The sequence below is a fragment of the Babesia microti genome, chromosome II, assembly GCF_000691945.2.
Source record: "Babesia microti strain RI chromosome II, complete genome".
In the NCBI taxonomy this organism is placed as follows: domain Eukaryota; phylum Apicomplexa; class Aconoidasida; order Piroplasmida; family Babesiidae; genus Babesia; species Babesia microti.
In genome coordinates, this window is record NC_027206.1 from 205,614 (window position 1) to 218,512 (window position 12,899).

The following is a 12,899-nucleotide window of genomic DNA, read 5'->3' on the forward strand; positions in this document are numbered from 1 at the left end:
CCATCCCCATTTACAGGGATGAAGATCGAGATCCCTAAAGGGGATAATTTTGTGCTGATTTTGGCGGGGCTGAACATATCTCAGCGGGATTTTATAAGCATTTTGTGCCAGTCCAGCATACAGCAGCTGTTGGTTCACTTGGAGAACTTCACGCAATGGGTTTGGGAGAAGGGAGATGCCCTTTGCTGGTCTCCAGTATTCGACCGTTTCGATATAATCCTCCACCAATACATATCAAAATACATAGAACAACCAAATGTACTAAATAATAGTGGAGATTGGCTGGAATATCGACTTGTTGAGGCCATACTAAAGGTATCTATAATAATAGTGGAAAATTGCACATCAAAAAACTACTACAATTCCCTGGATCACTTGGTTGATTTGCTAGAAGATACATCACCTAACATTGTATACTTGGCATCTAGGTTGATCAGTATATACTTTAGCAGGAACAAGAAGAGTAACGTTCCAAGGGATACGCAGGAAATGATGGACAAGCTACATATACTGGCCCAAGATCCACTACCCGAGCGTACGTATTCAGGGCCAATTGAATGTTCACTTTCAGTACCTGCAGTGTTTGACTACTACTTGAAGTCCCAGACCTATTCAGTGGACCCGAAAGGGTACGTAGTCATAGGTACCAAGAACGGCCATGGGGACGCTATAAAAATATCGGTATCAGAAATTAGTGAAGAAAATATACCAAACCTTCTTTTTAAATACAAAGCACATCGTTTCGAGTTAATTCGTAAACTCATGGTGTTTAAGGCCGCCTCATCTCCACAGCTACAAAAAACACTGGTAAATATTCGCTTTGCCAGTCTTATATCGTTACTACTGGTCAACAAGCAGGTATTTTTGCAGTTCCTCAACCATAATCCCTCCTTCATTTTCGAGCTCTCAAGCTTCATTAGTCATTTTAGAGAGATTGACATGATAACAATGATCGTTGCAACAGAGCTACTTTCCAGTTTGATTTACGACGGGATTCAGTACAAAGCCCTAGCTTCAATACTTGGGTTCTCATCCCCAGAAGGACTTTTTATTACCGTGCTAAAGTCGTATCTCACCCACAACTGCAATGAACCATTAAGCAAAATTGTTTGCCGAAAGGTGGAAGCTGATGACGCTACAGATTTGAAGGATAGCCGCGGAATGGTTATGACTTTAACCTTTCCCCCCAATAAGGACAACGTTAATGGCTCAACCGCTGGTGAGGTTTGGTGTTATTACTACGCGAACGAGCCCGAAATGACTGAGATGGCAAATGACATCCAGGCAAGAGAGGAGAGAATGAATATCCTATTACAACTGCTGATTGCATATCTTTCAATAGTTTCATACCATGGCGGAGCAGGGGCATTAGTGTCATCACCAGTGCTAGAGCTACTTGTAGGATTTCTAAAGAACCGGGACCCTATCTCGATACCAGTAATAATATACGTTGTACAGATTTTAGAATCATTACTGGAATATTCCCAGTCTGTATGTCAAATTTTACGCAATGACTTGGATTTATTTTCGGTATTCACTTCTAGGATCCACTACGACTTTCAAAAGCTCAATGCCCAGGATATGGCTCTCAACAAACCTAACTATCCCGTAGAACAAGCCAAAGAACTTGCCAAAAATCTAAACGAAAAAACTTGTGTACAATCTAGAATTTTTTTTGACTGGTGGTTCCATATAGGAGAGAAAAATGCTAGGACTTTCCTATTTAAAACAATACTAAAGGATCTAGACGTATTCGTTCGTTCAATAATTGATTTTCAAGAAAGCTTAGACATTTTTTCACGAGAAATAGGTGTTTTGCCCATAGTAAAGTGGGTGTTAAATCACCCAAAAAAGCTGGATCTAGGTATATACGCCTCCTCCCTAACCCTGATATCAGATACGCTAAACGAAGACCCGGTGGCCCTCCCAAGCCTTATAGAGTCTGGTTTAATAAATGACTTACTGGACTCTATTACACCAGAGAACATAAAGTGCGAAGATGTTTTGTCTATACTACCCACTCTAGTATGTGACCTATTCCTACACCCCGCAGGACGAGAGGCCATAAAGGCCAGGAACTATTACCCTATACTCCTATTAGTGGGCATAATTACCGATGGTGAATTCGTTCTATTCGATCGCTTTGGAGAAGTTTCATCCTGTATAGGTTCTTCAGTCGAAGAAATTGTGAGAAACGACCCCGAAGGCAAATGCACCACTGTGATTGCTGACGCTCTATTTCTAATGCTAGGGGAAATGATAGAACGTTCCCATGCAACAAATCCCACCGACAGAAGTACTGAAAACAAAGATGAAAACTGCTGCTTTGAAAGGGGAAAATATCTCTTCGGACTGAATGAAATGGTCGATGGACACCACTTTTATGCTGATAGATTGGCCAATCTGGGTAAGTTCTTACTGCGCTACCTACGGAAATCGCCGCCAGTTAAGAACTTTATACTTCAGGGCGGATTCACGTACATCGACAAACTCATACACTCGCCCCTACTGCCCCCCCTATTCATGCACATATTTCCTCAACATCCAATGGTAACCTTCCTTCGTTCCCTGGTTTGCTCATCCGGCCCACATGTACTAGATTTGATATGTGAACTGGCCGAAGAACTTAGCCTCAACGCAGACCTCAACGTAGTGTTCTTTTCAACCCTATGTCTCCTCTACTCTGTATGCAGCTTCCACTCGCGTGAAACTGACGTGTATGGTCGGGCTGAAAAGGCCCTGGCCTCAGGCCATCCATTCGTAGATGACGCCGGGGCCCTCCCCCAGCACGCGCACCGCGCACTGGGCTTGGCCCTAGCCTCTTCTGCCAGGCTAAACAACCTCATGGCCAAGTTTGTCAATTGTTCCCACTGCAAAACCCGTTCACTCCTCCTCGTCAACGTCAAATCTAGCATCCATTCCCACCCCGACTCTGTACCCATCGGCGAGGACAAGGGCCAAGAAATGACAGAAAATGATCTTTTTTGGGTGACGCAGTGCGGTTTCGCGTACTCAAGGCCAAACCCAGACATGGCTGACCCAGGGACGTCCGCCCAGGAGTATGAAATCTGGCGTATAACTCTATGTAAGTTCAAGGCTTTCCTATCCCTGATGGCCAGAAGTATACATACCAAGTGGACCCTAGACTCTGTCACGCCTGAAATATTTGGGCATGCTGTTGTGATCAATTCCACGGCCGTTAAAATCCTCGAAGCAGCTTTAACAGATGAAAAGTTCAAGTTTGACGGCCCGCTTCAGCTTTCAAAGTACGTGGCTGAAGCGGTGGACCTACTCCACGCCATTCACTTCGAAGAGGGTACCCCTCACCCATTGCAGATCTACCTATTTACTGCGGAGGACGGATATACGCTCCTGGCCAGGTGCCTAAACAGGCTAAGTCAAGAAATTAGAGGGGAAGAGCTGGAAGAGGGGCTTTATGAATATGCGGTTTGCAGCCTTGGAATCGCGGCCAATTACTTGGAGCGCGTGAGTGACTGGAGGACGTTAACCAGGGAGACGCAGTCACACGACGTCAGTCTGCTGACCATAGACGCAAAGTGTCTGGTTAGATCTATTTTTGGACAACTAGATGCGCTTGAACTGCAGAGTTGGGGCGACAATTTTGGAGCCCCGGAATGCTTTGAGGCATGGGACTCGTATGAGCGACTGTACCATCAGGACCCTGCTAGATTGGGGTCGATGGAAAGACCTTCTCCACAACCAACCTTCTACGCCGCCCATGTCCAGTTGCAGCAGTTGGATTTCCAGAGCCCTTCCGGACAGTCGTATCAAACTGAGCTTATCCCCACAGGCACCGGCCCTGACAAATCGGCGTCCGAAGCATGGAAAAAAATCCACGCTGCCGAGCCCCCACCTAGATTAGTGTGCAAAGACTTCACTCAACGACCCGGTAGCGAGGGTGCCAGGGAATATGCACATTACTCCCGCTTCGCGCAAAATGTACTGGGCCGCGGACCTCCCGTTACGGAGGTCCTGGGAGCCAGAATTTCGGATGGCTCTAGTTGTCCTACGGAAAGATACCGCAAAAAAAACGGCGGGGAACTCGTAAAGCGCCTGCTGGAGTTCCCCCATGGCCCAAGGTCTCTGCCTTGGCTGGTGGACATCCTGACCAGGCTTGCAGGCATGTCCACAGGCCAGGGCGGCCCGGGCAAGGGAGGCTCGTGCCTCTCGTACGCGATCCGCCTGCTTCTCAAGGACCTTGCCAGGCTAAAACGCCGCGCCTTGCCCGTATTTGATACTGGGTACAACGCTCGACTTTACTGCGTATTTTTCACACTCGCACACTTATTACATCGTTTTACGGAGGCTCTTCCCGCCTGCGAGGCTATTGATGGCGACTTTAAAGATTTGTTGTTATATTTTATCCTGCGGCCCCTGGAATCGCGCGTGGAAGCCCTTCGAAGCGGGAAGCCCACACCGACAGCGCCTCCGAATTATTTCCTGTACGCCCTTATATCACTCTCTACCTCCACCCAGGGGTCTGGGAGCGGCGCAAGGGATGGTGGAGGCGAACGACTACCGTCTGTAACAATGTGCCTCGACATTTTGGCCGCCTTTCCATGTTCCCAGCCTAACCTCGTATTAAAGTGCCTAGAGACGATAGACGCCCGCCTTGACGACCATGTAGACGAGGTAGGCGACGGGCAGAGCGATGGGCCGAAGAGCGCCCGTCAGTTCAACAGCTACAGGCCCAAAGTTCCACACGTGCCCCTCCCTACCACCGAAGGGGTGGCGACAGGGGAAGGGTTAAAGATTAGATCGGCACTGCACCTCCTCTACGGCCTTCACGCAGTTGCACGGCCCCGGGGGCTGTTGCTGCTGCTTACGAGTATAACGCTTAAGGCACTCAGGTTTAAGCGGTGCAAGTACGCAAGCGTTTTTGTACGGGACGTTACATTTTGGCTGATTAATTCTGTCACATCTGCCTGTTCTTCAGGGAGTGATGACCTGTACGCGCTAAACCACGATTCATTGGCGTTCATAATTGAGAACGCAGTTTACCAGTATCCCTTGGTGGCTACCGTACAGTGTAGCATTGGAGACGACGGGTCTTTGGAAAATTGCCTCTACAAGGTTCTAATAGACCGTTACTTCCCCCTATTTATTCGGAGCAAGCCTTCAGTGGACGCTGCGCATCATTTCATATCTATGATGGGCGTGGTGGCGCTGAGGGTGGGCGGAGGGGTCCTATCTCCGTCCATAGAGCGGTTGGCGCAGACAATGGGGGAGAGCGGCGAGCTTTCAAGCCCAATGGTGATATTTGTGATTTCAGAGTTATGCGAGAAGCTATCTGTTACGGGCTCTACGCCCAACAGTGCACTGGTTCTCCTCAAGGCCCTATATCACATTTACAGCGGTCTGGATCTATCTAGCATTGATCATGCAATAGGGCGTGGCGTGGAGCCCGTGGACTACTTTTGCGCCTGTAATGCCCTGCTGCGTGCGATTGCAGGCCTGACGTCTCCGCGCTGCATGGCATACCGGGGCAGCGAGGGAGGGGGGAGTGGCACGGGGGAAGGGGGCGAGTACCCCTACCAGGCGGAGATTTTGAATGTAACATTCACAGCATCTCCAATGTGTTCGGACAGTGCGAGTTCAGTGTTAAGCGATGGACAGACAATTTCTCACTCTTATTCCTATTCATACTCCGAATCAGGACTCTCGGAGGCGTCGTCAGTGGATGGAGAAACGGTTCGGCTCCCACACGAGGCGTCGAGTGAGGGGTCAAGCGGGAGCGCCCTATCGTCCAATAGCGAGGGTTCAGACTCCGAGATGGAGCAGGTCCCCCGCATTCGGCTGGCGGGCGAGCTGGACGGTGACGGCTATCATGAGGGCTCTGAGGTTGAGTCCCAGGGAGAGGAGTCCGAGGCCGTGGCTCCGTCCGAGGGCGGGTGGGACGCGGGTCTGCTGGGTCCGGCGAGGCTCATGCACCCGAGCGAGGCGGCGGTGTGTGAGTTTCTGGCTTCCGGCGGGTTCGACTCCTGCGGCCAGACCGAGCAAAACAGGCTGCGCATACAGACCGACACGCACGAGCTCATAGTGAACTGGGACGGCAGCCCGGACTTTCTGATTCCTCCATCCAATCCTGGGCTGCTGCAGCTCCGCCAGGCGTCCCCAGGGCCCGCCCTCGAGCGTCCCCGTCGGGACGTTAGTCCGACCCTGCCGGCGGGGGCGGCGGCAGAAGCCCCCGCGGAGGACCTTGGCCTGGCCGCCATCGCCCGGTGCCTGGGCCTGGAGCTCGACCGCTTCCTCGAGTGCGCGGGGATGTCCCCTCACGTGCTGGCCGAGTTACCCAGCCACATCCGCCACGAGGTGATCCTACAGCAGCTCGGCACGCTCAACCTCAGCGGGGTGGATAGGGCGCAGAGTCTCCCCGCGTTGCCGGACGAGATGCGCGCCGCGCTGACCGGGGGCGTTGGTGCCGCGTACCTGGACGCGCTCCCACTGGCCTACCGCATTCAGATAACCCGCCAGCTGTTTAGCGGCGGCTCTGGAGACGGAGTCTCTATTTCATCTATAGAGAACATAACATTGGGCGTGATACTAAACGGCAACGACTCGGAGGAGGGGAGCGGGCGCTGCCGGGGGACGGCCCTATCCTTCTCCGAGGAGAGGGATAACTCTGCCGTTGAGATATTTACGAATTTGATGGGTCGCGGCGAGGCCATGGAGAAGATTCGTCTGGAGATGGAGTCTGCCATATCTGCGCCGGGGGAGGCTCCTCCGGCGGGGCTTTCCTTCCCACGGGATGCCGAATTTGTTTTTTTGGACCATCCCCCGCACTTTGTGCAGACTATCCAGTTTGTGTGTGCGTGTTTGCGACTTAGGCGCCAGGTCAACAAGAAAGTGGTGCACAAAATCTTTTACAACCTGACTGTCAATAGCCGCGAGACCAGGTCCTGCCTGCTTGGGCGGCTGCTGCAGCTTATCCATTCGGAGATACGGGCTGAGGGGGCGAATACCGGACAGGGGGGCGCGGTGTTTGCCTTCCGCCTACTGCAGCACCTAAGGAGCCTGCAGATCGCCATTCCCGCGGTTACTCTTTACCTGCTGGGATCCGATGAATTGGCGGCCTCCGCCGAGGACGATCCCGCCAGCGGCAAGCGCAGGCGGGAAGGGGAGGGGGTAAAGGAAAGAGAAGGGGGAAGGGTAAATGAATACTCCACGCCGCTCGAGGGCCTCTGCACGTGTATAGCTTCACCCCTCTTCCACTCCAGCCTGCCGCACTCGGCGCAGATCATCTCACTCCTGCACTTTTGCCTTTTTGGAGAGTCTAGGCTCAGGGGCGGCAAGGTGCTAGAGGTGGGCCTTATTGACCCTCCCCAGGCTATCGACCGGGGGGAGGTAACCTCCACGCCCTCGGCCGGGTTAAAAATATTCAGAATATTTGCTGACCGCAAGTGGAGCTCCCTGTGGACAATTACCCACTACGGTCCCAATCAGCAAACCTACAAGTCCATCGAATCCCTCAGAAACGCCTCGCAGCAGCGCGCTCAAGTTGCAGCTATCTGCTCCCTTGCCCTGCACGATCGGGTCTCTGCCGAAGATGCGGGCCAAATGATCAAAGCCGCGGCCTCCTCGGATCTCTCCAACTTTGCCGATGCTAACGTCATTCACCGTCTCTTCCTGCTATTTATGGACGTCAGCTTGGTGGATTCCACCGCGGGAAGGGTCCTGGAACCGTTCTTCTATTGCCTTACCCAGCCCCTGTCTGCCTCATTTGCCACGGCTGCCCTGCAGGCGGAGGACTCCCCGCAGGCACCGGGGTCCGTGGCCACCCTGCTAGCAATCGCTTACTTTGGCATTTCCTTCAGGCTGGTTGCCAGCGAATACGGATGTTCTGGATTTCGCCAACTCGATGACGTACTTTCTTCCACTGCACTCCACCTTTCGGAGAAGAGGCTTGAGGATAGGGCTGAGGCGTCAAAATCTGAGTATAACCTCAATTACTGGGTCCCGGGCTGCCATGCCAGCGTGGTTGAATTTTGCGAGGCCCATAGGGGCGTTCTAAACGAGCTTATTAGGGGCACCCCCTCCCTGTTGCACGGGGGGCTTGAGGCACTGGTTCGCTTGGCGCCCTTTACGCTGAGCTTTGAGAACAAGCGCCTCTACTTCCGTCAGAAACTAAAGGACGCTCGCGGATCTGCAGGAAGTGACAACGGAAGTTTGCCTTTTACACTTTTTCCCGGCGCTGCCACGCCCAACGATAATTCCACTGAGGAGGGTGGTGAATTTGCAGGGGAAAGTGGTGAATTTGCAGGGGAAAGTGGTGAATTTGCAGGGGAAAGTGGCGAATTTGCCGGTGGGGACTTGCATGACATGTTCGGCCTTACCTTGTCCTCTAGACACGAACCTATCCGCCTAAATGTACGCAGGGAGCACGTTTTTATGGACTCGTACCATCAACTAAGAAACCGTACTGCTGAGGAGATGAAGGGAAAACTATCTGTGACTTTCATAGGAGAAGAGGGAGTGGACGCTGGAGGGCTGACTAGGGAGTGGTTCTCCATACTAGCCCGAGAAATGTTTAACCCTAACTACGCCCTCTTCACGAGGGAGGGGATTAAGTCTGAGTTCAACCATCCCAACCCCTTGAGCGGGATTAACCCCGATCACCTTAACTTCTTTAGATTTATTGGCCGTGTTATTGGGAAAGCTATATACGACTCCCACCACCTGGACGCGTATTTTTGTCGCTCCTTTTACAAGCATATGCTCAGGCGGAAAATAGTTATGGCAGATGCAGAATCGGTGGACCCGGAGTTCTATGGAAACCTAAAAAAGATAACGTGCCATCGGCTGGAGGATTTGGGATTAGAACTTTACTTTTCTGCGGAGATAGATGAGTTCGGAAAGGTCAAGGTGGTGGACTTAATACCGAATGGGAGGAACATACTTGTAACGGAAGAATCTAAAATGGAGTATGTCCGCCTCATGTGCCAGCACAAGGTCTCTAGCGGCATACAGGAGCAGTTGGAAGCATTTCTAGAGGGGTTTTATCAGCTCATACCCCCTAAACTTATCGGAATTTTCGATGACAAGGTATATCATCTCTCACTTAGGAGCTAGAGCTCTTAATATCTGGCGTACCCACCATTGATCTGGAGGACATGATTGCTAACGTTGATTATGTAAACTACTCTGAGACCAGCCCGCAAATTATTTGGCTTTGGGGCGTTCTTGCGGATCTTGGTCAGGACATGCTGGCTTCATTCTTGCAGGTATGTGTTTTATGATGTCCTTTCACTCGTGCCAGTCTGCATATTCAATAAATCGATATGCTATGCCCTTTACTTATATAGTTTGTTACGGGAACCAGCAGGGTTCCAATAGGAGGGTTCCGTTTTCTCATGGGCATGCGTGGTCCGCAGCGGATGTCAATTCACCGAGTCCTGGAGGCGGACCGTCTGCCCACTGCCCACACGTGCTTTAATCAGCTGGACCTGCCATGCTACCCAGACATTGACACGCTTAAGCTCAAACTACTCATGGCTCTCACGCAAGGAAAGGAGGGATTCAGCTTCGTCTAGTGCGTCTTATTATACAGCCTCACAAGTGTTAACGAGGTTACAACTCAACAACTGTACTTTAATATTTCCCTTGTTAGTAGTCATACCTTACAACTGTACTGGAATCTTTCACTTGTCAGTAATTATACTTTAGTTTTTCCTTAGCTAGCGCGGAACTCAGTCTAATATGATGTCACTCTAATACAGTGCTCATCATATCCACTTATTGGGCACTGAAGGCGCTTATTAAGCTTGTTAATAAGAAACGCGTAAGTTTGGCCAATACACCCACAGAATCTACAACACAGTATTAAGGGGGAAGTTACTAGTCTATAGTATACAAGGAGTTATGGTAACCACGGTGGGCACGGAATGTGTATGAGTTATGGGGGCAGCAGGGCCTTGTTGTACTCTTTGGAGCAGCCGGGCCTTCCGCTTGAAGCGCGGCTCGATAGACTTGTTATGTTACACAGGTTGGGTATCTGGATCTTGTTTAACGAATATAATAACGAGTGCCAGCTGCCTCTGTCACTGTCCGTGATGGCGTCTAGCGATAGCTTCATCTTGATTATGTTGTAGAAACGGTTCAACTGGTCAATGATTTCAAATTCAAATTTGCTTATTCGTCCAGGAATTACGTTTGAGATTATACGGTGACTGTTCTTGAGCTGCATCTCCAAATCCTTTATGCTACACGCTGGCCTATTTACTAATGCATCTAGACGTTTGTGTTGAATTGATTTCTTTATGTTTTTGTTGTACATCTGCAATGCCTCGTCAAAAACGCCTATCATATATGCTATCTTCCATAAAAATTCGACGCGGTAAAACGACAGCTTACCCGCAGAAATTGGCGGATCGTGGTTTCTAAAAATAAATTTACATTCTTCACTGTTGTTGCATTTGTTTCTTATCAGTTTTAGTAACTCGTAACGCCCCTTTGAACCCAACTTCCTGGTAAATCCGGGGTACCATGTTGTCCTGCTTAACACCCCAGCTCGGCACTTGCTATGTAGGCCATCATTTGTCACCAGAAGGTAATTAGCTACGCTGTCAAATAAATCATCATCACTTACACCACTCATATCTTCAGATATGTTAAGAACCAAATAATTTATTCAATCTATACTATATACGTGTGGTAACGTAGTAGACACTTGTGTACATTTAAGTTGTGAACAACTGCCACGCCGCGCTTTTTAGTTATACTGGTTATATTAGTTATATTATCCAAAATGTGCCCATTAGGAGGTATCTGTGACTGTTTTGTAGTTGGTATGTACGGTTGTACCGTTTAACTTATTGGAAATGTCCATTTAGAGATCACTTGCAGTCCGTCCTACATACATAGTAGTTGTTCTTGGTTCATTATATACAAGTGCCAGCTGTTCGTTGCTATCTTACAAAATATCTAAATATTATAGAGGCTTCCTACGCCACGTCAAGTCATGGCAGGAATAATTAAATGTCTATATTTGTATCCTATAGATCTCTATCATACACAGAAATATACGCTATATTATCATGCATAGTGCAGTTCAAAATACTGTAAAAATTAATTACTGAACATTCAAAATGGCTGCCTTCTTCTCAGGCACTATTGTATCGATATTCTTGCTGTGTAACATAACGTTGATCTTCTTCCTCCTCTTTGATTGTCTCTTCACAGCCTTTATTTGATTGGCTTTAATAATCAGCTTTGGTACGTGATGGTGCTTCCTTATCCTTCTAATCTCGTCTGTATGCTTGAATCGCTCAATGATTTGACTGCGATAATCAATAGATTTTTTTTCTCTGGTGCTAAGAGGGCCGCGCTTGTCATAAGACTTCGACTTCCAAACCCTTATACACATATCTGAACTGCCGGAAAATACAAATTTAGAGTCCAAAGAGTATCTACAACATAAAACATTCTGCATCCTCTTGGTCGTATATACATCTCTGCTGTTAGAATCCATTGCACCAAATATACGTATAGATTTGTCAAATGAGCTTGCCACAAATTCGTTTCCAGTGGGGGAAAAATCCACATCCATCCTATATAACACGTTGTTAATTATTATGCATTTATAGATTAATGTTTTGTCATAGCAAAAATGTACACAAAAATATCTGCCTACACTGCATTGGTGAAAGCCTTGTGAACAACCAGCGCAGATTCAAATTTTCTTATGTCAAAAGTATATAAATTGGAATCTTCATTTGCTACTGTAAAATTATAGGGTTTTTGTGGATTCCAACATACGCTATTTGACCGCATCCTTAAAATCACCTTCTTAATTTGAGAATTGGCTCGTGTATCTAAATTAGCTACCACATACCAAACAAACAAATTGAGTTATCTGAAGCTGTTGATACTAACATGCATTCCTGTGAAGGGTTGTATTTGACACTGTATAGAGTCTCGCCAGAGGAAAAGTCATACGATGTAATTGGGTCGCTCCTAGAAATGTCCCAAATATCCAACATATCACCAGCAGTAGCAAAATTTTCATCAAACCAATTGTAATCAATGCCGTTAAGTGGAGAAGATATAGAATAAGCATTCAATGGGCTATTTGTTTCAGTTGTGCTAAAATTATGATAATCCCACTGCTTAATCGTACCATCTATACCACATGTAAATACAAATTTGCCAGAATTATCACCAGTAACCCCTTTTACAAATCCTTTATGAGCTTTGTAAGTTGCCATTGAAATGTTCTTCATGGTATTCCAGACCCTTAGCTCTCCATTGGCAGAGCCAGTGAAAAGGCCTATTAAGGACTTGCGATTTATGGCCATACAAGTGACCGAATCAGTGTGGCCTTCCATAACTGAAATGAAAGGTTTGGCAAAGATCTTTTGAATCTTCGTAGCTGTAAGGGCTCGAACATATTCTCTACCCTGAATGACAACTGATAATATACACAGCCTATTTGTGCGATGAATGATGAATGATATAAATCAAATTATTTATAAACTGTACAGTTAAATGATATAGTTGTATTCAATAAAGTATACATTTACAGAATATACTGGCAACTACACAATTATTTAGTCCAAATGAATTAATTTCCAACAGCTTACCCTGGCCAGTGGATGTAATCGCGGATTTGTACTTCTAGTTACTCTGGGCCGGTCTCCTGCAGCTATAAAATCTCCAGAATAACGCTGTAAAACTTTCACATCCATGTCACAGACTAAACAACACCATTATTCAAAGCGACATTACACCACCCTACATCTAGCATCTCTAACGCCTTATAAACTAATACCGCAATAAAACACATTATTGTAATTATAATTAGCAAACAAATGTAAATGTATAAAATGTAAATTTATACACCATTTACTAATCAGATATTCAAACTTATAGTCCTACTACTA

The 12,899-nt window shown here is 47.9% G+C and overlaps 3 protein-coding genes across 3 annotated transcripts; 1 reads left to right on the top strand and 2 right to left on the bottom strand.

Annotated features, from left to right (window-relative positions):
- Positions 1–18: 18 nt before the first annotated feature.
- Positions 19–9,551, top strand: BMR1_02g00600 (E3 ubiquitin-protein ligase HUWE1; the record flags this gene model as incomplete). Its single annotated transcript, XM_012792441.1, has 3 exons — positions 19–9,063; positions 9,084–9,242; positions 9,324–9,551. 3 exons carry the CDS (start codon positions 19–21, stop codon positions 9,549–9,551), a joined length of 9,432 nt encoding a protein of 3,143 aa, XP_012647895.1.
- A 362-nt stretch (positions 9,552–9,913) lies between these two features.
- BMR1_02g00605 (hypothetical protein) lies at positions 9,914–10,615 on the bottom strand (the record flags this gene model as incomplete). The annotated part of the gene is made up of 1 exon (XM_012792442.1): positions 9,914–10,615. The coding sequence occupies one exon, from the start codon at positions 10,613–10,615 to the stop codon at positions 9,914–9,916; it is 702 nt and encodes a 233-aa protein (XP_012647896.1).
- A 474-nt stretch (positions 10,616–11,089) lies between these two features.
- Positions 11,090–12,704, bottom strand: BMR1_02g00610 (WDSOF1, WD repeat and SOF domain-containing protein 1; the record flags this gene model as incomplete). Its single annotated transcript, XM_012792443.1, has 4 exons — positions 11,090–11,567; positions 11,651–11,831; positions 11,852–12,416; positions 12,600–12,704. The coding sequence occupies 4 exons, from the start codon at positions 12,702–12,704 to the stop codon at positions 11,090–11,092; spliced, it is 1,329 nt and encodes a 442-aa protein (XP_012647897.1).
- Between the last annotated feature and the right edge of the window lie 195 nt (positions 12,705–12,899).